Below are 24899 nucleotides of genomic sequence, written 5' to 3'. Positions count from 1 at the left end.
TTTTAACAAAATGTCCATATACTGCATATATATAGTACTTATTTGTATGTTTTATACATACCTACAGCCTGCAGACCCCCAACGTGTCTTCTTCTCATATACTTTTCTTTGATTTTTACAGTAAGTATGACTGCAGTGTTCTTTATTACAGACAATGCAACAAAACATTGCAATTCCTTGTATTAGGTCATGGCTGTACAGTGCCAATATTCATGTATACTCAACAAGTCTGGTTTTTAGGATTATTGTCTGTTCCTCTATATTTCTGATGGAATAATTAATCACCCAGCAAAATAGATTATCTCAGCTGTGCATGATAAAAGAAATCCAGAAACCATTGATTTATTTAAAGTTTCTTATATAGCACAGCAGATTTCGTTGCGCTTTACAAAAGTAGACAGTGATAAAACAAGTGATAAAACAAACTGGGTAACAACAGACAGACTTGGAGGTTGGAGGGCCCTGCTGCAAGCTTACAATCTATAGGAGAGATAATGAGTACATGGATTAGCATTTTAGCAGTGTCCTGTGTAAGATAGTGTCGTATCTTTGTTTTTTAGTTGCATGTTACATGATTTTGAGACAGACTGAATGTGGGGGACAAAGGACAGTTCAGAGTCAAGGGTGACGACAGGTGCCGGACAGTTTCCCGAGAGTCGGGATCCCGACAGTCATTACCCCAACGTCGGGATCCCGACAGTCAAAACCCCGACACTCGGGGTCCCGACAGCCACCGGCTATATTCCCTCGTGGGGGTCCACGACCCACATAGAGGGAGAATAGAATAGGTGGCGAGCCACCGTGCCCGCAGTGTGGCGAGCGCAGCGAGCCCGCAAGGGGCTTTGTTGAGCTCGCCCCACTGTATGAGTCCGGCCAGTTGGGATCCTGACGTCGGGCTGATGACTGTCGGGACCATATACCACACCCGGCGACGACCCCTAGGCTGCGAGCTTGAGGGGTAGGGTATATTGTCGCGTTGTTGACAGTTATAGAGATATCAGGATGATAACTGTTCTCAGCTGGTGGGAATATAATTAATTTAGTTTTGGAAATGTTAAGTTTGAGGTGGAGAGAAGACATCCAAGATGAGATAGCAGAGAGTCATTCAGAGACTTGGGCCAAAACCACTGGTGACAACTCTGGGGTTGATAGTAGATAGATTTGAGTGTCATCCGCATAGAAGTGATACTGGAATCCGAAAGAGCTGTTTAGTTTGCCAAGAGATGAGGTATAGATTGAGAAGAGCAGAGGACCTAAAACTGAGCCTTGTGGTACTCCAACTGACAGAGGTACGGAAGAGGAGGTGGTATCAGAGAAGCCATGACCTGTTAAGGGTACTAGAATACTGGATAACTAGAAGATCCCACAACCAGGTCTGCTTTACCTGCACTAAAAGACTGTTAAAGAAGTGATAATGTACAAATTATATTTAAATTAATTAATAGGTTGTTATATAGTGCAGCAAATTCCACTGCAAATGTATATACAGTACGTCAAAGATTGAAATGAATGAAACTGACACGATAGGTTCTACGCGTCATTCATTTGAAGCCTGGACATACTACACAGATAGATAGATAGACAGACAGACAGATAGATGGATCCTACTATATATAGGTAATATAATCTTTTTTATACAACATTTTTTTTATTTGAAACTATATACCAAATGTGATATTTTGAACATTTCTCACAGAGATGTTGGCACGGAATGGGTTAAGATACTGCACCTCATTTAAATATAAGAATATTCCAAAATACGGAATAATCCGTTATCCAAAATGCTTCTGGTCCTGAGCATTTTAGATAAGGGATACTCAACCCATATACTATATATATAATTTTTTTAAATTATTATTATTATTTTTTTCAATTCCCGCTCACATCGTCTAAGTGTCTCTCAGTGCTGTACACATCCGAGTCGTCAGTACGTGTTATATGTAGTTGCCATGGAAAGAAATTTTCTAGTTTCGTTTTTCCTTTTCCTCTTGTAACAAGAAGCTCCATGTCGCTATTGTCCATCAAGCGAATCAGGTCACCATCTGCATCCCTCATATTTAGGGCAATGTCAATGTCAGGGAACTGAGTTCTGTGTGAGAACAGGGTTAGGTATTTGTCAGAGAAATTGAATTTTACTTTATATCATTCAAATTATACAAGAAGTGCTGCTGAATAGAACTCCCCAGAGCACATGTGTGCCAGAATCTTCGCTACAATAGGAAAGCCGAGGCCTCTATTGTATAATCCTGTACAGTGTCTGCTGAGTGCAGGCATGCCAGTCACCTTAGGCCGGTTTCACACACTCCGGCTCCTGCCGGACGGTGAAATCCTGCACGGCCAGGGAGCCGTGCCGCACACACTAGTTTATCATGGAGGGGATGGCCACAGCCCGGCACCCGTCCCTTCCAGTGGGGGGATCCGGCTGCAGCCGTGCGGCCGGGCCGTGGCCGTCTCGTGTGAATGGACACAATAGTGTCCATTCACAACTAATGTGTGCGGCACGGCTCCCTGGCCGTGCGGGATTTCACCGTCCAGCAGGAGCCGGAATGTGTGAAACCGGCCTTATACTGTAGTTACATTCCCCCTGAGTTGTGGGGTAGATGTATGAGAAGAGAGAAGTGGCCCATAGCAACCAATCAGCCACTCTGTATAATTTTATATTATGCAATTCTAGATGTTACTTCAGTGCTGATGGGTTGTCATGGACCACTTCTCCTCTGGCTCACTTTTCCACCCTTATTATCACTGCTTCATAAATCTACCCCTCAGAGGGGCAGATTTATCAAGCTTGGAGAAGAGATAAACTGGAGATAAAGCGGAGAAAAGGTAAAAGGAGATAAAGCAAAGCCAATCAGCTGTGTTTGAAAAAGACAGATGGGAGTTGATTGGCTGCTGCTTTATCTCCTTTTACCTTTTCTCCGCTTTACTGTATCTCCAGTTTATCTCTTCTCCAAGCTTGATAAATCTGCCCCATAAATAGTCACTTAGAGCAGGTATGGCCAAACTGTGGCCCTCCACCTTTTGTGAAACTACACATGCCAACAGGCCTTGCCATAGTTTTAGCATTCCCTAATAGCAAAACTGTGGCAAGGCATGATGGGACAGCTGGAGGGCAACTGTTTGGCCATACCTGCTCTAATGGTGTGTACACACTTGTACAATGTGCATGAGATTTTGACTATATAGTCAAAATCTCATCTGGATCGCATGCAGATCACACAGGTTTTATTCATTGCGATCCCGATGCACGCTCCCGTATCGCAGCCAGAAAGTCTTGGCTGCATAGACTATATAGTGCAGATCTGCACTATATAGTCTAAATTGTATGCATATAGTCTAAATTGTAATATAGAGTCAGATGTACTAAGCTTCAAAAGTGATAAAATAGAGAGTGATAAACAACCAGCTCCTGCCTGACATTTTTCAAACACAGTCTGTGGCATGGCAGGTCGGAGCTGATTGGCTGGCTGTTTCTCACTCTCCATTTTATCACTTTTGAAGCTTAGTAAATCTGGCCCATAGTCTAAATCAGACAATGAAAATAATTACAGGACCCCAGCAAGTTACTGCAGAAGGTCATCACATCACATGTGTAGGCAGCAGACAGGACATGTATGGCGCAGTAGCATTGTAGAGGCTCAAAACAATTGGAGGAGTCTAAAATAACAGACAATTCTACAGATTTTCTAGAAAAGTCATCAGCCTGATGGTCAGCAACATGGAGTCGCGACCCCATGCTGAGCAGGTCGGGACCCACTTTGGGGTCAGGACCCACAGTTTGAGAACCACTAGTCTAAATTGTACAAGTGTGTACACACCTTTAGTGACTCTGAGGGGTAGATTTATGAAGCAGTGATAATGAGAGGAGGGGCGAGATTCTCTATTACAGAAATGCGGTAAAAACCCCGTTATCGGGGTTTTTACCGCATTTCTGTATTCTCTAACCTCCCTCTGCAGTGTCACCGCTGCGGAGGGAATCGCCAGCAAAAGCTGGCGGTTCCCTGCAAAAGCCTATGGGCTTCTTACCGCAGCGGTGTGTGAGGGATCCGTCACGGATCCCTCCCAGCATGCCCTGCGGCCGGCGCGTCAGTCTACGCATGCGCAGACGGACTCCTGGGTCATAGACCCGAAAGTCCAGCAACGGCGCCGCATCGCAAGGGACAGCTCTTACCGCAAGAGCTGTCCCTTACGTTAATGACCGCATATTTTAGAGAATATGCGGTCATTAGAAATGCGGTGGCCGGCGAAGAGGGCTGCGGATTTTAGAGAATCCCGCCCGAGAAGTGATCCAGAGGAGAAGTGGCCCAACAGCTGGAGGGCCATAATTTGGCCATGCCTGACTTAAAAAGAGTACATCATACATATATTTTAAACTGTAGGTTTAAAGACTCAGAAACAAAATTCTACTTTGTCAGCAATTGTCAGCAATTTCCTGCCATTTGCCAGATCCACTGCACCATCTATAGGACATACATCACGGGGATGCCTTTAGCAGTGAGAACCCCGAGTGGACAGCTGCTCAGCCATCCACTTGCCGCTCTCCACAGATGACAGAACGGTGGTGTTGGCAGCACTTAAAACGAAAGAATTTCCTAGTGCAGGAAAACCGTCCACTGATCTGGTGCCAGCAGTGGGAATCTCACATTCTGCCAGCAGCGAGGGGTTATTACACTGTCAGCAGTTCTTGCTGTGTGTTGTTAATATAATTTGTGCAGTTATGAATATGCACACAAATGTGCATTTGTCTGATTTGTTGTTGGTTATATTACTGATAACATTGCAGTTGTTATCTCTAGAGCTTTTCTCCTCAGGATCAATAGGGTGTTGTCAGACCTCCGAAAAACTGGAAAGCTGGGCACACACCTATACAATCATCAGCCTGTTCTGATATTGGGTGAACAGGCGATTATTATATAGTTAAGTACAGTGGCATAACTTCGTACCAGAGAAAAGATAAATAGTGGTGCCCCCCACCCACATGTGTGCATGTTATGTGTTTTATGTTTAAAATAAGGGGTGTGATTTTTATGGTCCTGCTATGAGGGAGAGTCAGCCACAGAAGCGATATCGACAGCTTTCAATGAACTCATTCAAACTTGCAGGGGAGGAGCGGTGCCCTCTTGGGAGCAGGAGCCTGGCAGCAGATGACTCCCAGACAGTGGTGTAACTAGATACATGTGGACCCCATAGCAAAAGTTTTAAGGGCCCCTATTAATCACCTAATGCTGAAAAATATATACAGCACATGTAACTTTGACAGGCAAAGTGGGCCCCTCTCAGCTCTGGGCCCCATAGCAGCTGCACCCCCTGCACCAATGGTAGTTACGCCCCTGCTCCCAGAGTTATGTGTCTGGGTGACTCTACAGTGCCCTGCTGATCAGGAACGTTAAACAAATCAGCAGCGTGATTATAGAGGTGGGTAGCCAGCTTTGCGTAGATGTGCAGTCAGCTATACAATTGCTGGCCCGTTCTTCTGATATTGGGTGAGCAGCCATTGATTGTATAGCTGTGTGTATGCCCTGATGCAGGAGCGATAGATGATAAACTGGCTTGTAATGCTCCTACAATGGCCTGGACCAGGGGGGGGGGGGGGGGGGGGTGTCGCATCTGATGCGCTGCACAGTTGTCCTTCTGATCTCTATACGGGAGTGGTGTGGAAAATAATGTTGCATTGGATATCCTATTTGCTGATTGGCTGCTTTGTGCTACTGTACATTGCACTTAATAAATATCCATCCATTAAGACATTCCATTGTGTAACATTGCTACATACATTATACATAGTGTTCATTCTAGCACCCGCTATATTTTACATAGTGTTCATTCTAGCACCCACTATATTTGAAAACCCATACAGTTCCTCTGTCCTGCCTGGGGTGTCACTGTCTGCTGTAGTGCTTCTAGCACAGGTCTGGTTTGTATATCAGTACTGATATATAGACCACACTGTGCTAGAAGCACTACAGCAGACAGTGACACCCCAGGCAGGGAAGAGGAACTGTATGGGTTTTCAAATATGGCGGGTGCTAGACTGAACACTAATACAGTAGATATCAAGGGGTAACAGAGAAAACACCATCCCTTCACAGCAAGCACGGGTTAATATTTATTAGTCATTTTGCACAAATGATCCTAATTTTACCCAAATAACCCAAAAATCTGTACTTTAAACTTAAGGCCTGAATTGTGACGGCAGGTTATAGCAATTCCCCTTATATCAAGGCAAAAATAGGATGGCATGATTATTCTGTATCGTTATATTCACATAAGCCAAATTCACTTTATTACATTTAACTGCGACGGATTTTATGCTAAACATACTAATAGTGCAAACTGCAGATCCTGTAACTGTGCAAGAAGCCTTCATCCAACTATGGGAAGTACCTCTTTCCCGTAATGATGTCCAATTAAATCCCACAATACTCTGATGGCAGCCAAGATTCTCTCAGACCGAATCCATCTATTATGTCATTAAATAGCTTATTAACCATTAATCTCGTCTACACCCAAACTCTAGTTTTTACCTTATTAATTCTACTAGCTCAATGTATGTGGGCAGTTTCTGCACATCTTCCTCTATGGAGATATCTCTGTCAAAGAGAGAACAGCATCAGTCATTTCTTCAGCATTGCTGTGAATTAAAGTCACTTCCCCCCCCCCACCGTAATTACCTGATCTGACACAGGTCATAATCATGAAAGTAGCAGCGCAGCCAGCTGACTGGGAACTTCTCCTCGGGTAGGTTCTTGATAATTCTTACAAAGGATTGTGGGAATATACCTATCTGACTGCCAATGGTTCCCTGTCAGACAGACCAGGACAAATGTTACTGTTACAGTACAAGGAATGTCACAACTGTATATTTTATTACACTTTACTCCTGCATCTACTGTATATCATTATAATAAAACTAGTGCCATGACAAGGCTGTAAGGTGCCCGGTGACAGCCCAGCCTCCTACATCTGTGATGTCATTAATAGGGGACAGGCCACTGGCACCAATACCGGCTCTGGTTAGTAAAGCACTGCATGGAGTGTCCACCCCAAAACGATGCGGCAGATCTGAAGTAGCACTAGGGGTTAGAGGGTGCATTTCCAAGCACTCTGTAAGCCACAAAGGCCTAGGATGCCCACTGTTCCAGAAATCTCCCCTTGGGACCTTGGTATTGTTCCTTTCTTTTTCCATGTGACAATTTTGAAACCCTGTAAAGATACAGACTCTAATCTCCTCTCAAGGATTCAAAATTTGGCAACCGGAACCAGGCAGGACAGTCCCCTGGAGTGCACTTCTGACTTCTCCTGAGTCTCTGCACTGGGCATGGGGCAGATGTATTAAGCCTTAACAAGAGATAAATGCAAGTGTGATAAGGAGAGATAAATGTCCAGCCAATCACCTGCCAACTGCCATGTTACAGCCTGTGTTTGAAAAAAGTCAGTAAGGAGCTGATTGGCTGGACGTTTATCTCTCCTTATCACCCTTGTATTTATCTCTTGTTAAGGCTTAATACATCTGCCCCATTGCCTCATATTGGGTTCGCTTTCTTGTCTAAATTCTTTAATTAATGTGAATATATTCATGTGACTATTATTTTATCTGTTTATATAGCAGCGCAGACTTTCTTACCTCCAACCAGTTGCTGTTCACTCGACTCAGAAGAAATATGAGATCTCCACTTTTAAAGCTCAGCTCTTGGGCCGCATTCCCTTTAAAGTCGAACAGAGCCTAAAAATGGTAAACTAGTTACTGAGGAATTTTAGGTATACATACAGCTAGGAAAATGCATAACATCATAATGATGAACCATAACCATAGCTTCTCTAGACCATTGGAAAAACATACTGCATAAATAGACAATGCACCACTTGCCAATCCATGTTTTTATATAAAAATAATAAAACACAGTATAAATTGAATTTGGGAGCAGTGTTGCATTACTGCATTGCAGCATCCCTGTATCCACAGCCTGTACTCCATGATGCAACGCACTTACTGTACTTACTGTCGTAAGGTGAGCTCCGCGAGGACCGAAACCTTCCATAGGGCAGAAGGGTTTCTGTGCTCCCTGAGCTTGAGAGAGTGTTAGCTCATTTATTGAATGCCATATTATAATTAATCATTTAAAAGTGTATGGTGGCAAAGAGAGGACAACCGGTATCAACCAATTCTGCAATGCCCAAACACAGCCAACAACAGGCATTGCTGGCAGATACAGTCCACAAACACAACCATAATATCACTATTAGCAACAGGTATCCGCTCACCTTCTACCTTGACTAGCCACACATTTGGGTGCTGATTTTATTATTTATTAACAGTTTCTTATATAGCGCACACTTATTGCGCAGCTCTTTATAGAGAATAGTTGAACATTCACATCAGTCCCTGCCCCAGTGAAGCTTACAATCTATATTCCCTACCACATGTACACGCACACACAGACATTCTAGGGATAATTTGTTGAGGCCAATTAACCTACCAGTATATTTTTGGATGGTGGGAGGAAACCGGAGTACCCGGAGGAAACCCACGCAAGTACAGGGAGAATATACAAACTCCGCACAGTTAGGGCCATGGTGGGAATTGAACCCATGACCTCAATGCTGTGAGGTAATAATGCTAACCATTACACCACAGTAAATCCAACATAAACCACACCTTGGTAGGCTACTACCTCAGTGATCAGTACCCATGCAAGTCCTATCCTTGAGGTTTTAACTACCTATTTTTATATATATTCACTTGGTTTCTCTTTACAAAGCAATGCACAGTTCGCCCTACAATAAAATACCATGGGCCAGATGCACTAAGCTTCAAAAGTGATAAAATGGAGAGGGATAAACAAACAACCAATCAGCTTCTGTCTGACATTTTTCAAATGCTGTCTCTGACGTGGAAGTTAGGAGCTGATTGGCTGGTTTTTACTCACTCTCCATTTTATCACTTTTGAAGTTTAATGCATCTGGGCCCATATCACATATAGGTAGTGCTTCTTTTTCTATGGTTAAGGTGCCAGTACTTAAGTCAAGTCAGTAATGTATCTTTATTGCACAAGAGCCCATACCACACACCTTGCACCCAGTCTCTAGTTGGTAGTGGCAGCACTTCACAAATCACCTGAAACATTGTGAAGCGGTCATTTTCCCAGCGATCTGAGCATGTGCAGTAGACTCAGAACTCCAGACCGCAAACTAGAGAGAGGGGGCACGGACAGAGACTGCACACGGACCCCCTACTCTCTAGTTAGTAAGGATTTATAGAATAGATGTAGCCAGACTGATCACAGGTGCGAACAGTCGTGTGCACATGCAACACTTTTAACCCGCGGACCATAGACAATGAATAATGGTGTTAATATTCGCAGACGGGTGCACCAAGCTGTTCCTGCGATGTATGCACATGTGCATACACATTGGGCCTTATTCTGCTCGCTACGGTGGGACCGTAAACGGGCGGATCGTTTTTTTTTTCATCTGCGCATGCATAGCTTTCGCAATGCGCAGGTGCGGTGACCTCACACCGCTCATGGACGAGTCTCTCCGTGCGAAAAAACCTGTCCGCAAGAGTACGGACATTGTGGGCGGCATGGGGGTGTTTTTAGGGGAGCGGCCGGAATAATGAGGGAAACGGGGCGTAAACATGGGCGTACACGGGGTGTGCACCAAATATGTACGGTGCTACAACCGCTCGATCGGCGAACGCACCGTGCATTTTGGCCCAAAAACAGGCGGACGCCAAAGATAGCTCCAGATGTAGGAGCGTGACTTCATGAGGAAGGGGCTTAGTCACATAAAAGTACCAATTACACCGTAATCCCCATAACACATTATGCTTCACACCTCAATGCCCACTACACATTATACCACACACATTGGCCCTTATTCTAATCTATGCAGTACGGCCCGCGTGCGGCCGTACCGCCGATGTTTTGACACTGCACATGCGCAGAGGTCAATCTGCGCATGTGCAGCCCCCTTCGCCGCAGACGGATTTCGTCCGCCGCAAAGGGGGCGTATAGGGGCGTGAGGGGCTTCATGCCCTCATTTCCCTATGTGTACGCCCCGCGTTTCATGGGCGTTCCCATGCAAACGCGGGGCGTATACATGGTAATGAGGGCATGACGCAACTCATGGGGGCGGAAAGCTGACGTCGCCGGATGTCAGCTCTCAGCCCCCATACAAGCTACCACACGGACGATTGTCCGTGTGGTCTCAGCTTGCGGGAGCTGCTGGGGCGTGCGGACCTGCCTTCGATGGTCGACGACCATCGAATGCAGGGGGCAGCTCCCACCATGGTGGAGGCGTACGCCTCCACCATTTTTATGCGGATCGCCAGCCGTCCGTGTACGGACGGCCGTGGCGATCCGTCTCGTGGGCGGGGCTTGGTTTGTGCGGCCGGGGCACCGTGTGCGGCTCCGGCCGCACCAACCAGAATAAGGGCCATTATCAGGGCTTAAAGTGGTCCTGGAGAGGTGGTGGAACTCAATTCCCCTAACACTGACCCCCCACCCCCCTACCCCTTTAGGCAGAGCCCAGACCAGTGCCAGGGAATTTGTGCCCTACTGTACTTCCAAAAAAGGGATAATGGTCCCAAAAGAAAGGGGTGTAATCACATAATAGTAACTAATTACACAAAAAAGTAGAGCAATCATATACACATTACCCCGCATGTATTGCTCTTGATTCATATTAAATCACACAGTAGTGCCCCTTATACACATGATGTCCACAGTTGTGCTGCTTATACACATCTGTCTCTGTCATTCCAGCAGCTCACTCTCCATGTCCCTCAGCAGCTTCATGCCTTGTGTCCCTCCAGCAGCTTCCCCACCTCTGTGTCCCTTCAGCCCCCTCTCACTTGTCTTCAGCATGCACAGAGCCTGTTCTTCTTAGTAGCTCTTCTTCACTTCAGTGGTGGTGATGGCATGACATTACATACGTTGTGCCAGAAGAAGAATGCGCTGGGACAAGCTTTTCTGTTGGAATTACTGTGTAGGGCTGTGGTAGAGGTGGAACTCAGTTCCCCCTACCATTAGAGGTGGTGGAACTCAGTTCCACCCAGTTCCCCCTCACTTTAACCCCTGCACATTATGCATTATGCCACACATCATGATGCCGCTTACATAATATGCAGCACACCATAAAGCCCATTACACATTATGCCACACACCCTAATTCCCCTTACAAAATATGTCATGCACCATAATGCCCATATGATATTGACACACATTATGCTACACATAATGCTCCGAGAACTCCTGCATATGCCCATATTTGAAGGGCTGCTTATTCATAACGCCTACACCAGTTGCCAAAAGTAGTTGCTCTGCTTATACATAGTGCTCACACCAGTTGCCGACATTAGTAGCACTGTGTAACCATATCACCACACCAGTTGCCGACAGCAGTAGTGCTGCCTATACACGTGCCCACACCAGTTGCCGACAGCAGTAGCGCTGCCTATACACATGCCCACACCAGTTGCCGACATTAGTAGTGCTGTGTAACCATATGCCAACACCAGTTGCCGACATTAGTAGCACTGACTATTAAAATATGCCCACACCAGTTGCCGACATTAGTAGTTCTGCGTAACCAGAAGCCAACACCAGTTGCCGACATTAGTAGCACTGCCTATTCAAATATGCCCACACCAGTTGCCGACAGCAGTAGCGCTGCCTATACATGTGCCCACACCAGTTGCCGACAGTAGTATACAAGTGCCAACACTAGTTGTTGACATTAGTAGCACTGCCTATTCAAATATGCCCACACCAGTTGACAACAGTAGCAGCACTGCCTATACACATGCCCACACCAGTTGCCGACATTAGTATCGCTGCCTATACACATGCCCACACCAGTTGCCGACAGCAGTAGCACTGTTTAACCATATGCCCACACCTGTTGCCGCCAGTAGTAGCACTGCTTATACACATGCTCACACCAGTTGCCGACAGTAGTATCGCTGCCTATACACGTGCCCACACCAGTTGCCGACAGTAGTAGCACTGCTTATACACATGCTCACACCAGTTGCCGACAGTAGCATCGCTGCCTATACACGTGCCCACACCAGTTGCCGACATTAGTAGCACTGTCTACACACATGCTCACAGCAGTTGCTGACCTTAGTAGCACTACCTATACACATGCCCACACCAGTTGCCGACATGGTACACTCACACTTTACTCTCCTGGCAGTTGCTCATCCTCTCCTGTGTCTTCAGTCTTGCTCCCTCATAGCTCCACCTCTTCTGTTCCGTGTAGCCCTGCCCCCTCTGCCCATGTAGCCCCGCCCCTTTTTGCACGTACTACTGCTGCGTGCTGCTGACATGGCCTGATCTGAGGTTTAGGTAGGAGCCTGGAGGGAGCTCTGTTCCTCGGTGCTGCTTCCTGTCATCAAGTGTAACAGGTGCAGCAGCAGCCGGCAGCCACAGAGACAGACAGCAGGGGATGCAGAGCAGGACAGTGCCTCTCCTGCCCAGCACCTACCTGCTTTGCATCCTCTGCTGAGCGGGTAGCGCTGGCCCTGCGTCCGGCACCCCACCAAGGCTGCCTATCAAAAAATCATGGCTGTCTATGAGGAATGTGCAACTTCCTTGAGGCATACTTCCCTACTTTACTGACCCCTCCTCCTTGTACTCTGTTGTGGGTGTCGAAGGGAGGCCTCCAGGGAAAGCAGGGGTCTTGTCCATCTTCCTGGAAGGGCTGGGAGGACCAAACGATTTTTTGGAGTCTCCTTGGAGCCTTATAAAAAAAATGACTTTTGGAAAATGGCTGCCCCCATACGAAAGACAGTTTTTTTAAACTGGTTTTCCTATGGGGCAGCCATTTTTCGAAAGACACTTTTTTTTATAAGTGCATCGGTCCATATATCCGGGATCCTCAACACAGGAGGTACCGGCTGCACGGGGGGGGGGGGGGGGGGTTGGTTTCTTAAACACATTGGGGGGGGGGTTGTTAGCCCTAGGGGGGGATGGGGGGGGGTTGTTTGCCCTAGGGGGGGATGGGGGGCTCTCCAGGGGGTGAAGCGCAGTGAATATTTAATGAGCACTCATTAAATATTCACTGTGCTGGGTCCGCTCATTGGTTGGGTCACAAATACCATTTCAGACACGATTTTGATGCCAAAATACCGGGTCTGAAACGGGCAGGACCCTTTTTTTTAAAAACTGCTTTTTTAAAACAGTAATGTGGTTCTGCACCTTTCAGACCGCACAGATTACTGTTTTGAAACGGTTCAAAATCAGCATAATTGATCCTAAAGCCAGCTACACCAACAATTATGCTGCTTTCAGACCGCAAAGCTGCTTTGACCAGGTATTTTAAAACGTTTCTAAAAACAGGTCTGCCAGCTAAAACCCCTTTCACACCGCATGACTTTCTAAATGGTATTTCAGTTCAGTTTTTGTCTTAAAATGGTATTTCATTGCAGTTTTTGCTTCTTCACAACACTGAACCTGTTTTAACCCATAGAAAACAGTGGATGAAAAAAAAAGGTACTTGTTTCCTAGCACGGCCACAATTGCGGGCATCGTGTACCTTTAAGTTAAGGTACATGATGCCCGCGATGGACCCGATTTCCTTTGAAATCAGGTCCACTTTGCAGGCAAAGGGAAAATTGTGGGCATTAACATTGGCCCCGACGCGATGCCCGCGATTTTGCCATAGGCTTCAATGTTAAAATATTTTTTAACATTGAAATCGGGAGCATCGCGTCGGTCTTGTGCCATTATAATGGCACAAGATATGATGGACTTGATTAAGTCCATGATTAAGTCCATCTCACCTTTAAAAAAATGTGAAAAATGTGAAATGGGCCAATATGACCCATTTCACATTATAGATGTCCCCGTCGTCACCCCACGATAGACGCCAACCCGAAGCGTGGCGAGCGCAGCGAGCCCGCGAGGGGCGGCGGTGCGCGTCCTCCGACCTTTTCATTCCCCTACTATCCACGTCGGTGTGGAGTTGAGAATATAAAGTGTGGCGAGCGCAGCGAGCCACCAATCCCGAAGCGTGGCAAGCGCAGCGAGCCCCGATAGGGGACGCGTATACCTGTGAAGTTATACGCGTACGCTCGCCACGCTTCGGGCTCGGTGGCTCGCTGCGCTCGCCACACTTTATATTCTCAACTCCACGCCGACATGGATAGTAGGGGAATGAACAGGTCGGAGGAAGCGCACCGCTGCCCCTCGCGGGCTCGCTGCGCTCGCCACGCTTCGGGTTGGCGTCAATCGTGGGGTGGGGTTAACGGTGTAAAATTGGGGGTCTAGGGAATATTTTACATTGAATCCAATGTAAAATCGGGTCCCAGGGACCCTATTCACATTTGATTCAATTAAAAAATCGGGTCGGTCGCGTCGGTTGCATCGCATGCGACCATATCGCATGCGATGCGATGACGCGATTTTTCCGACACGACCACCCCGATGGAAATCGGTGTGGCCGTGCTAGGAAACAAGTACCAAAAAAAAAAAAAACGGGTCTGAAATGGGTAGGACCCTGCTTTATTACCGTTTACAAATACCAGTTCAATAGAACCGGTAAATTCACTCTGCACCTTTCAGACTGCACAAATTACCGCTTTAAAACAGTAAAAAAAAAACGGCAAAATAACGGGTAAAAATTGCGGTCTGAAAGGGGCATTACAGATCCAGATTTCCCCCAGCAAAATTAATGGAGCTTTTTGGATATGAGAATAGATATACAGGTGCAGAATTATTAGCTTGGGTGTATGAAATAAATACCAACTGTAGGATGGCTTCCATTCCCTCCATGTACAAAATACATGAAGAAAGAGAAAGTGTGTCTTGGTGTGGTGCACCATAAGAAATTAATTGATGCCAATAAAATTGAAATTAATTGATGCCAAACAAAGTGAAAAATAGTGAATGTTTAAAAACGGCTCGTGTGGGGACTACTTTTGTGTCTGAGATGGGTCGCTTGAATAATATATATATATATATATATATATATATATATATATATATACATACAGTGTAGCATCTTAGCAAACCAGTAACAGCTTCAAATGTGGGAAAACCTCCTCTTGTTACATTTGTTGCAACTGTTTGTTGCTATATAGGTGTACTGTTTGCACTTTATTCAGAAACTGTGGGTGACATTCTATGCTATGCGCTAAATGCGCATGTTTTATTTGCGCACCACATCGCCGCAAATCGCACTTTTAGAAATCGCATTTTTCAGTCAAAATGCGCATATTTAATGTGATGCGCATTGGAGGCTGAAAAGTGCGAAGAGGGGCGTTTTGCGGCGAAGTGGTGCGCTGTATTTAGTCCTGAAAATGTGCGATTTTCATGTCTGAAAATCGCACATTTGCAGGACAGCGCAAAGTGTAAAAAAAAAAAAAACGAGCGCTGGGTCCCCCGCCCTAGTATAACCAGCCCCGGGCTCACTGAGCCGGTGCTGGTGACATAAAATCAGGGTCCCCGACAAATAGGGGTCCCCTTGATTTCATGAAACCAGCACCAGACTCAAGGTCCGGCGCTGGTTCCCAAAATACGGGGGACAAAGTGACTAGGGGTCCCCCGTATTTTAAGAACCAGCACCGGACACAACCAGCCAGCAGGGTAATGCCACAGCCGGGGGAAACTTATTATATAAGCTCCCGCGGCCAAAGCATTAACCCCCTGGCTGGTCAGCATGGGCAGGGGTCCTGGGGAAGTGGGGACCCCCCCAATGAAGGGGTCCCCCCCCCTCCAGGACTTACCAGCCCATGCTGATAGTCCGGGGCTGTCCCCGATGCCCCTGGGCGGTGGGCATCGGGCTGATGATTTGTGTAAAAAAAAAGAATTAAAACTATTGTTTTATACTGGCGAACTATGAGTCCCAGCAAGCCTACCCCGCATGCTGGGACTTGGGGAACCACAAGTCCCAGCATGCGGGGCATTAAAGGGCCCGCTGGCACTTGTAGTTCTGCAGTGCAAAAAATAGTGCACAAAATCACACTGACACACTGTGAAATAAAACTTTAATACACACAAAACACACACACACTGATACTTACCTACCTTGAGCCCGTAGGTCGGTCCCTGGATCCTGGGTCCGTCCTCCGGGGCTCCAGTGCAGAAGAGTCCGGTTCCGGGGCCTTGGTCCTGGTTCCGGGGCTGGTCCTGGGGTTCCGGGGCTCCTGGGCTGCAGAATCCGGGGTCCGGGATCCGAGGTAGTCCCCAGGGGTACCTAAGGAAGCAAATCCAACTTACCTGGTCCCCGGCGGCGACCTCGGACTCCTCACCGGTGACTGCGCTGCTCCCATCTGGTAGCACTGCCTATTCAAATATGCCCACACCAGTTGACAACAGTAGCAGCACTGCCTATACACATGCCCACACCAGTTGCCGACATTAGTATCGCTGCCTATACACATGCCCACACCAGTTGCCGACAGCAGTAGCACTGTTTAACCATATGCCCACACCTGTTGCCGCCAGTAGTAGCACTGCTTATACACATGCTCACACCAGTTGCCGACAGTAGTATCGCTGCCTATACACGTGCCCACACCAGTTGCCGACAGTAGTAGCACTGCTTATACACATGCTCACACCAGTTGCCGACAGTAGCATCGCTGCCTATACACGTGCCCACACCAGTTGCCGACATTAGTAGCACTGTCTACACACATGCTCACAGCAGTTGCTGACCTTAGTAGCACTACCTATACACATGCCCACACCAGTTGCCGACATGGTACACTCACACTTTACTCTCCTGGCAGTTGCTCATCCTCTCCTGTGTCTTCAGTCTTGCTCCCTCATAGCTCCACCTCTTCTGTTCCGTGTAGCCCTGCCCCCTCTGCCCATGTAGCCCCGCCCCTTTTTGCACGTACTACTGCTGCGTGCTGCTGACATGGCCTGATCTGAGGTTTAGGTAGGAGCCTGGAGGGAGCTCTGTTCCTCGGTGCTGCTTCCTGTCATCAAGTGTAACAGGTGCAGCAGCAGCCGGCAGCCACAGAGACAGACAGCAGGGGATGCAGAGCAGGACAGTGCCTCTCCTGCCCAGCACCTACCTGCTTTGCATCCTCTGCTGAGCGGGTAGCGCCGGCCCTGCGTCCGGCACCCCACCAAGGCTGCCTATCAAAAAATCATGGCTGTCTATGAGGAATGTGCAACTTCCTTGAGGCATACTTCCCTACTTTACTGACCCCTCCTCCTTGTACTCTGTTGTGGGTGTCGAAGGGAGGCCTCCAGGGAAAGCAGGGGTCTTGTCCATCTTCCTGGAAGGGCTGGGAGGACCAAACGATTTTTTGGAGTCTCCTTGGAGCCTTATAAAAAAAATGACTTTTGGAAAATGGCTGCCCCCATACGAAAGACAGTTTTTTTAAACTGGTTTTCCTATGGGGCAGCCATTTTTCGAAAGACACTTTTTTTTATAAGTGCATCGGTCCATATATCCGGGATCCTCAACACAGGAGGTACCGGCTGCACGGGGGGGGGGGGGGGGGAGGGTAGGTTGGTTTCTTAAACACATTGGGGGGGGGGGGTTGTTAGCCCTAGGGGGGGATGGGGGGGGTTGTTTGCCCTAGGGGGGATGGGGGGCTCTCCAGGGGGTGAAGCGCAGTGAATATTTAATGAGCACTCATTAAATATTCACTGTGCTGGGTCCGCTCATTGGTTGGGTCACAAATACCATTTCAGACACGATTTTGATGCCAAAATACCGGGTCTGAAACGGGCAGGACCCTTTTTTTAAAAAACTGCTTTTTTAAAACAGTAATGTGGTTCTGCACCTTTCAGACCGCACAGATTACTGTTTTGAAACGGTTCAAAATCAGCATAATTGATCCTAAAGCCAGCTACACCAACAATTATGCTGCTTTCAGACCGCAAAGCTGCTTTGACCAGGTATTTTAAAACGTTTCTAAAAACAGGTCTGCCAGCTAAAACCCCTTTCACACCGCATGTCTTTAATGTAGCTTTCACATAACACTTTTAAAACGGTATATTGCCGTTTTTTTGCCTTTTAAAACGTTTAAGGCTGCAGTGTGAAAGTGTCATAGTTGAAATACAATTTAAAGTTAACTGGTATTTCAACACGTTTAAAAAGCCACCCGTCCTACCCGTTTTAAAGCCAATTCAGAGCCGTTTTTTGTGCTGTCTGAATGGCACTGAAATGGTATTTAGTAAAAAATAAAGGTTAGAGCACTGTGATAGGCTGTCCCTTGTCTTGTGTCCCTTCCCTGAACCAGGAAATAAACTGTGGGTAGAAACGTGTTCAGAGGTTAAACGGCTTGACTGGTGATGTGAATGGTACTTAAACGGTATTTTTAAATGGTAATCTGCTGCAATATGAACACTAGACCCGTTTAAAATACCATTTAAAATTACAGTTTTTCAAAACGTTTCAAAATGTTTTTATGTGATGTGAAAGCTACATAAATGGTATTTCAGTTCAGTTTTTGTCTTAAAATGGTATTTCATTGCAGTTTTTGTTTCTTCACAACACTGAACCTGTTTTAACCCATAGAAAACAGTGGATGAAAAAAAAAGGTACTTGTTTCCTAGCACGGCCACAATTGCGGGCATCGTGTACCTTTAAGTTAAGGTACATGATGCCCGCGATGGACCCGATTTCCTTTGAAATCAGGTCCACTTTGCAGGCAAAGGGAAAATCGTGGGCATCGCGTCAGTCGCGACCATTAACATTGGCCCCGACGCGATGCCCGCGATTTTGCCATAGGCTTCAATGTTAAAATATTTTTTAACATTGAAATCGGGAGCATCGCGTCGGTCTTGTGCCATTATAATGGCACAAGATATGATGGACTTGATTAAGTCCATCTCACCTTTAAAAAAATGTGAAAAATGTGAAATGGGCCAATATGACCCATTTCACATTATAGATGTCCCCGTCGTCACCCCACGATAGACGCCAACCCGAAGCGTGGGCGAGCGCAGCGAGCCCGCGATTAAGTCCATCTCACATAGTAAAAAATATGAAATGGGCCAATATGACCCATTTCACATTATATATGTCCACGTCGTCACCTCACAATTGACGTGAACCCGAAGCGTGGCGAGCGCAGCGAGCCCGCGAGGGGCGGCGGTGCGCGTCCTCCGACCTTTTCATTCCCCTACTATCCACGTCGGCGTGGAGTTGAGAATATAAAGTGTGGAGAGCGCAGCGAGCCACCAATCCCGAAGCGTGGCAAGCGCAGCGAGCCCCGATAGGGGACGCGTATACCTGTGAAGTTATACGCGTACGCTCGCCACGCTTCGGGCTCGGTGGCTCGCTGCGCTCGCCACACTTTATATTCTCAACTCCACGCCGACATGGATAGTAGGGGAATGAACAGGTCGGAGGAAGCGCACCGCTGCCCCTCGCGGGCTCGCTGCGCTCGCCACGCTTCGGGTTGGCGTCAATCGTGGGGTGGGGTTAACGGTGTAAAATTGGGGGTCTAGGGAATATTTTACATTGAATCCAATGTAAAATCGGGTCCCAGGGACCCTATTCACATTTGATTCAATTAAAAAATCGGGTCGGTCGCGTCGGTTGCATCGCATGCGACCATATCGCATGCGATGCCGCGATTTTTCCGACACGACCACCCCGATGGAAATCGGTGTGGCCGTGCTAGGAAATAAGTACAAAAAAAAAAAAAAACGGGTCTGAAAAGGGTAGGACCCTGCTTTATTACCGTTTACAAATACCAGTTCAATAGAACCGGTAAATTCACTCTGCACCTTTCAGACTGCACAAATTACCGCTTTAAAACAGTAAAAAAAAACGGCAAAATAACGGGTAAAAATTGCGGTCTGAAAGGGGCATTACAGATCCAGATTTCCCCCAGCAAAATTAATGGAGCTTTTTGGATATGAGAATAGATATACAGGTGCAGAATTATTAGCTTGGGTGTATGAAATAAATACCAACTGTAGGATGGCTTCCATTCCCTCCATGTACAAAATACATGAAGAAAGAGAAAGTGTGTCTTGGTGTGGTGCACCATAAGAAATTAATTGATGCCAATAAAATTGAAATTAATTGATGCCAAACAAAGTGAAAAATAGTGAATGTTTAAAAACGGCTCGTGTGGGGACTACTTTTGTGTCTGAGATGGGTCGCTTGAATAATATATATATATATATATATATATATATATATATATACATACAGTGTAGCATCTTAGCAAACCAGTAACAGCTTCAAATGTGGGAAAACCTCCTCTTGTTACATTTGTTGCAACTGTTTGTTGCTATATAGGTGTACTGTTTGCACTTTATTCAGAAACTGTGGGTGACATTCTATGCTATGCGCTAAATGCGCATGTTTTATTTGCGCACCACATCGCCGCAAATCGCACTTTTAGAAATCGCATTTTTCAGTCAAAATGCGCATATTTAATGTGATGCGCATTGGAGGCTGAAAAGTGCGAAGAGGGGCGTTTTGCGGCGAAGTGGTGCGCTGTATTTAGTCCTGAAAATGTGCGATTTTCATGTCTGAAAATCGCACATTTGCAGGACAGCGCAAAGTGTAAAAAAAAAAAAAACGAGCGCTGGGTCCCCCGCCCTAGTATAACCAGCCCCGGGCTCACTGAGCCGGTGCTGGTGACATAAAATCAGGGTCCCCGACAAATAGGGGTCCCCTTGATTTCATGAAACCAGCACCAGACTCAAGGTCCGGCGCTGGTTCCCAAAATACGGGGGACAAAGTGACTAGGGGTCCCCCGTATTTTAAGAACCAGCACCGGACACAACCAGCCAGCAGGGTAATGCCACAGCCGGGGGAAACTTATTATATAAGCTCCCGCGGCCAAAGCATTAACCCCCTGGCTGGTCAGCATGGGCAGGGGTCCTGGGGAAGTGATTTGTGATTTTCTGTATTAGAGAATTCTCATAATACTTAAAATCCTCTGATGATTCATATGGGCGTAATGAGCCCTGCATAGCTGAGATGTCTTCATTAAGTTTTTTCAATGTCAGAGTACGATTTTTAATAATTAGATCCATTAGTGAGTTGGAACAATCATCTAATATAGATTCCCAATCCTTTCTGAAATCTGCTTCCGCAGAATCAAAGGATGGGGGTTTGATAATTTTTAAACCTTTAGGGATTACTTTATTAGCTAGATAGTGTTCCAAAGTTGCTAATTCCCAGCTAATTTTATTTTCTTTAAGCATCATTGTTTCTAACTTAAGGAAAGCTGAGCCTAGACTCTCATCACACACATCTATAATTTCGCTAGATGTTGAGAAAGCATTTTTCATGAGTTGTTCTCTAGTGGTTTTATATGCAAACATGGTTGCAGCACCTCAAATGTCAGAAGGATGTGAAAGAGACAATGGAAGATAGATTTTTTGACAAACACAGGTGCGCAATTAAATACACAGTGCAGCTAAAACAGTACACCAAAAGGCACACATCCAAAGGTTGCCTTAAGAGATAGACCAAAATAGACAAAGAATGGTGACTATTAAACAGCGCTCAGTGTATAACCAATAAAAAAGGTTTTTATATCACCATAGGTTTAAATGGTTCAAATGGTTTCAGCATTCAGATACCCTGAAATGAGAATACACCCCTCCACACGGACAGTGTGACAGGGGTGACAAAATAGAATACACAAATAGTGCAGATTATCCTTGGTTAAAAAAAGTTTTAATACAGATGTCTACTTACAATCTGTAGACAGATAAAACAGCATGGGTGGTATTTCCACAGGGGCAAACACAGCACGGCACAGATGGTTAACAGGCAGATCCAAAAGAGTCCAGTAAGTCCCGTCCGGAATGGGGGCTCAGCGGTACTTGATCTTCTGTAGTCGCCAGTCGCTGTATTCTCTCCTCCGTGGCACCTCCCGATAATACACTCAACGCGTTTCAGATAAAAGTCCTTCCTCAGGAGTGTATTTTACAGAGGGATTATTACCCTCTTATATAGTGACCGCAATCAGCAAAAAGTCCCGGTGTGTTACACACATTGAAATGGCGCGATGTCATATCCGGCGGAAACAAGATGGCTGTGCGTGTCACGGTCTTATTTCCTCTGGAACGCGGAAACACACTGTTACTTGCGCTTCACCGTAATGCGTTCCAAACCATAAGGTTACTAGATGTGTGTATGTATAAGTGCTACCGCCATCTTGCTTTCGCGTTTGGATGCAATATACATTTTAAAAGACATTTAAAGAGACAGTTTCTTTTTTTGCGGTTTCAACGGACTCAACGGTGAGTTCGAGCTCAAACCGTTCTTGGTGTAATAATATTAAAAGAAAGGGTCACCTCTCTTTCATCCTCTTTATTTTTCCTCTTTGTTTTAAATGTAATGTATTTTATTGTATTTATATGTATTGACATTTTTTATCTTTTATTCATAGAAACCGCAAAAAAAGAAACTGTCTCTTTAAATGTCTTTTAAAATGTATATTGCATCCAAACGCGAAAGCAAGATGGCGGTAGCACTTATACATACACACATCTAGTAACCTTATGGTTTGGAACGCATTACGGTGAAGCGCAAGTAACAGTGTGTTTCCGCGTTCCAGAGGAAATAAGACCGTGACACGCACGGCCATCTTGTTTCCGCCGGATATGACATCGCGCCATTTCAATGTGTGTAACACACCGGGACTTTTTGCTGATTGCGGTCACTATATAAGAGGGTAATAATCCCTCTGTAAAATACACTCCTGAGGAAGGACTTTTATCTGAAACGCGTTGAGTGTATTATCGGGAGGTGCCACGGAGGAGAGAATACAGCGACTGGCGACTACAGAAGATCAAGTACCGCTGAGCCCCCATTCCGGACGGGACTTACTGGACTCTTTTGGATCTGCCTGTTAACCATCTGTGCCGTGCTGTGTTTGCCCCTGTGGAAATACCACCCATGCTGTTTTATCTGTCTACAGATTGTAAGTAGACATCTGTATTAAAACTTTTTTTAACCAAGGATAATCTGCACTATTTGTGTATTCTATTTTGTCACCCCTGTCACACTGTCCGTGTGGAGGGGTGTATTCTCATTTCAGGGTATCTGAATGCTGAAACCATTTGAACTATTTAAACCTATGGTGATATAAAAACCTTTTTTATTGGTTATACACTGAGCGCTGTTTAATAGTCACCATTCTTTGTCTATTTTGGTCTATCTCTTAAGGCAACCTTTGGATGTGTGCCTTTTGGTGTACTGTTTTAGCTGCACTGTGTATTTAATTGCGCACCTGTGTTTGTCAAAAAATCTATCTTCCATTGTCTCTTTCACATCCTTCTGACATTTGAGGTGCTGCAACCATGTTTGCATATAAAACCACTAGAGAACAACTCATGAAAAATGCTTTCTCAACATCTAGCGAAATTATAGATGTGTGTGATGAGAGTCTAGGCTCAGCTTTCCTTAAGTTAGAAACAATGATGCTTAAAGAAAATAAAATTAGCTGGGAATTAGCAACTTTGGAACACTATCTAGCTAATAAAGTAATCCCTAAAGGTTTAAAAATTATCAAACCCCCATCCTTTGATTCTGCGGAAGCAGATTTCAGAAAGGATTGGGAATCTATATTAGATGATTGTTCCAACTCACTAATGGATCTAATTATTAAAAATCGTACTCTGACATTGAAAAAACTTAATGAAGACATCTCAGCTATGCAGGGCTCATTACGCCCATATGAATCATCAGAGGATTTTAAGTATTATGAGAATTCTCTAATACAGAAAATCACAAAAAGTAATAAAGAACTTAAAGATAAAAAATGTAAAAAATATCATAGAGATGTTCAATTGCAGAATAATGTCATTGTTGATCCTATATCTGTTGTAAATGTTCCTATCTCTGTTGTGAAAAAACCTGCATGGAGAAAGAACCAGGGCCCCTCAAACAACTATAGAGAAAGACCACAACAACATATGTGGAAAAATCAAGGGCGGAATTCCACTCCTGTCCGTAATTACAATCAAAGGTATCACTTCGACAACAGGGATAGATTCTACCAGAACTCTAACAACAACTTTAGAGGTAGAAAAAATACCTATGATCGATATAGTGAGAGATTTACCAATAATAATAATAAAAAAACCTATGACCAATCACAAATATCTCTTACAAACAGGTACACACCTTTAAATAGAGAAAACGAAAGACAAGCAGTGTACAATGGAGAAAATGAAGGAATAAATACACCAAGAAATAATCCTTCTTTTTTATCCAGGGGGAGGTGGACAAATCGAAGGTTTTGATACACAAAAAAATTAGGAGAGGGAAAAGAGGCGGAACCAATAAAAACAAAAAGAAAAATCCAAAAAGGAAAAATAAAAAAAGAACAGTAGCTCCCAACTCTGAGTTAGAACCTGAAAATATAGGAAAAATATTTAATCTCACAGACAGGGAACTCACATCGGATGAGCTCAAAATCCTAACTAAGGGTTTAAAATTCGCCCCATCCTTTTCACCAAATTCTTTTGATATCTTTTTAGACGTTCAAAAATATGTTCGCAAGTTAGCATTAAAGAGATTTTTTGCCAAATCAGAAGAACAAACTTCTGATAACAACATACCTACAGAAAGAGCTAAATTTAAACCTCCATCGACATTTAACCCGACCCATTGTAAAGGCCCTTTCCTTGAATGCTTTAATAAAGTGGTCTGTGAGGAGATACATAAAATTATAGAAAAACAAAACAAAAAGAAATTAAATCTAAACAAAAAAGAATTCCAGGCACTAAAAACTTTAAAAGATGATGCCTCTCTGGTCATAAAACCCGCCGATAAAGGTGGGGGGGTGGTGCTTATGACCAGAGAACTGTATCTCAATGAAATAAATAAACAATTGACCACTAAAGACACTTATAAAAAGCTTAAAGCAGATCCATCTGAAAGGATAAAAAAGTCTTTATTGGATCTCACAAATAGAGCACTTACCAAAAATTTAATAACAGAAA

General features: G+C 45.2%; 1 protein-coding gene across 2 annotated transcripts in view; it reads right to left on the bottom strand.

Annotated features, from left to right (window-relative positions):
• Positions 1-373: 373 nt before the first annotated feature.
• The window catches only part of NCF4 (neutrophil cytosolic factor 4), a 91714-nt gene continuing 67188 nt past the window's right edge, over positions 374-24899 (bottom strand). For both annotated transcript variants that reach the window (XM_083156350.1, XM_083156349.1), the window contains 4 exons: positions 7625-7723; positions 6672-6802; positions 6525-6590; positions 374-2089 (listed from right to left, as the gene is read on the bottom strand). In XM_083156350.1, coding sequence (XP_083012476.1) covers positions 1870-2089; positions 6525-6590; positions 6672-6802; positions 7625-7723 — 516 coding nt within the window. In that variant the 3' untranslated portion in view covers positions 374-1869. The remainder of the gene's footprint in view (positions 2090-6524; positions 6591-6671; positions 6803-7624; positions 7724-24899) is intronic.

Source organism: Crinia signifera, chromosome 8 (assembly GCF_055691185.1).
Source record: "Crinia signifera chromosome 8, ASM5569118v1, whole genome shotgun sequence".
In the NCBI taxonomy this organism is placed as follows: Eukaryota; Metazoa; Chordata; class Amphibia; order Anura; family Myobatrachidae; genus Crinia; species Crinia signifera.
The sequence above is the reverse complement of the archived record's forward strand: the minus strand, read 5'-3'. Positions and strand labels throughout refer to the sequence as shown.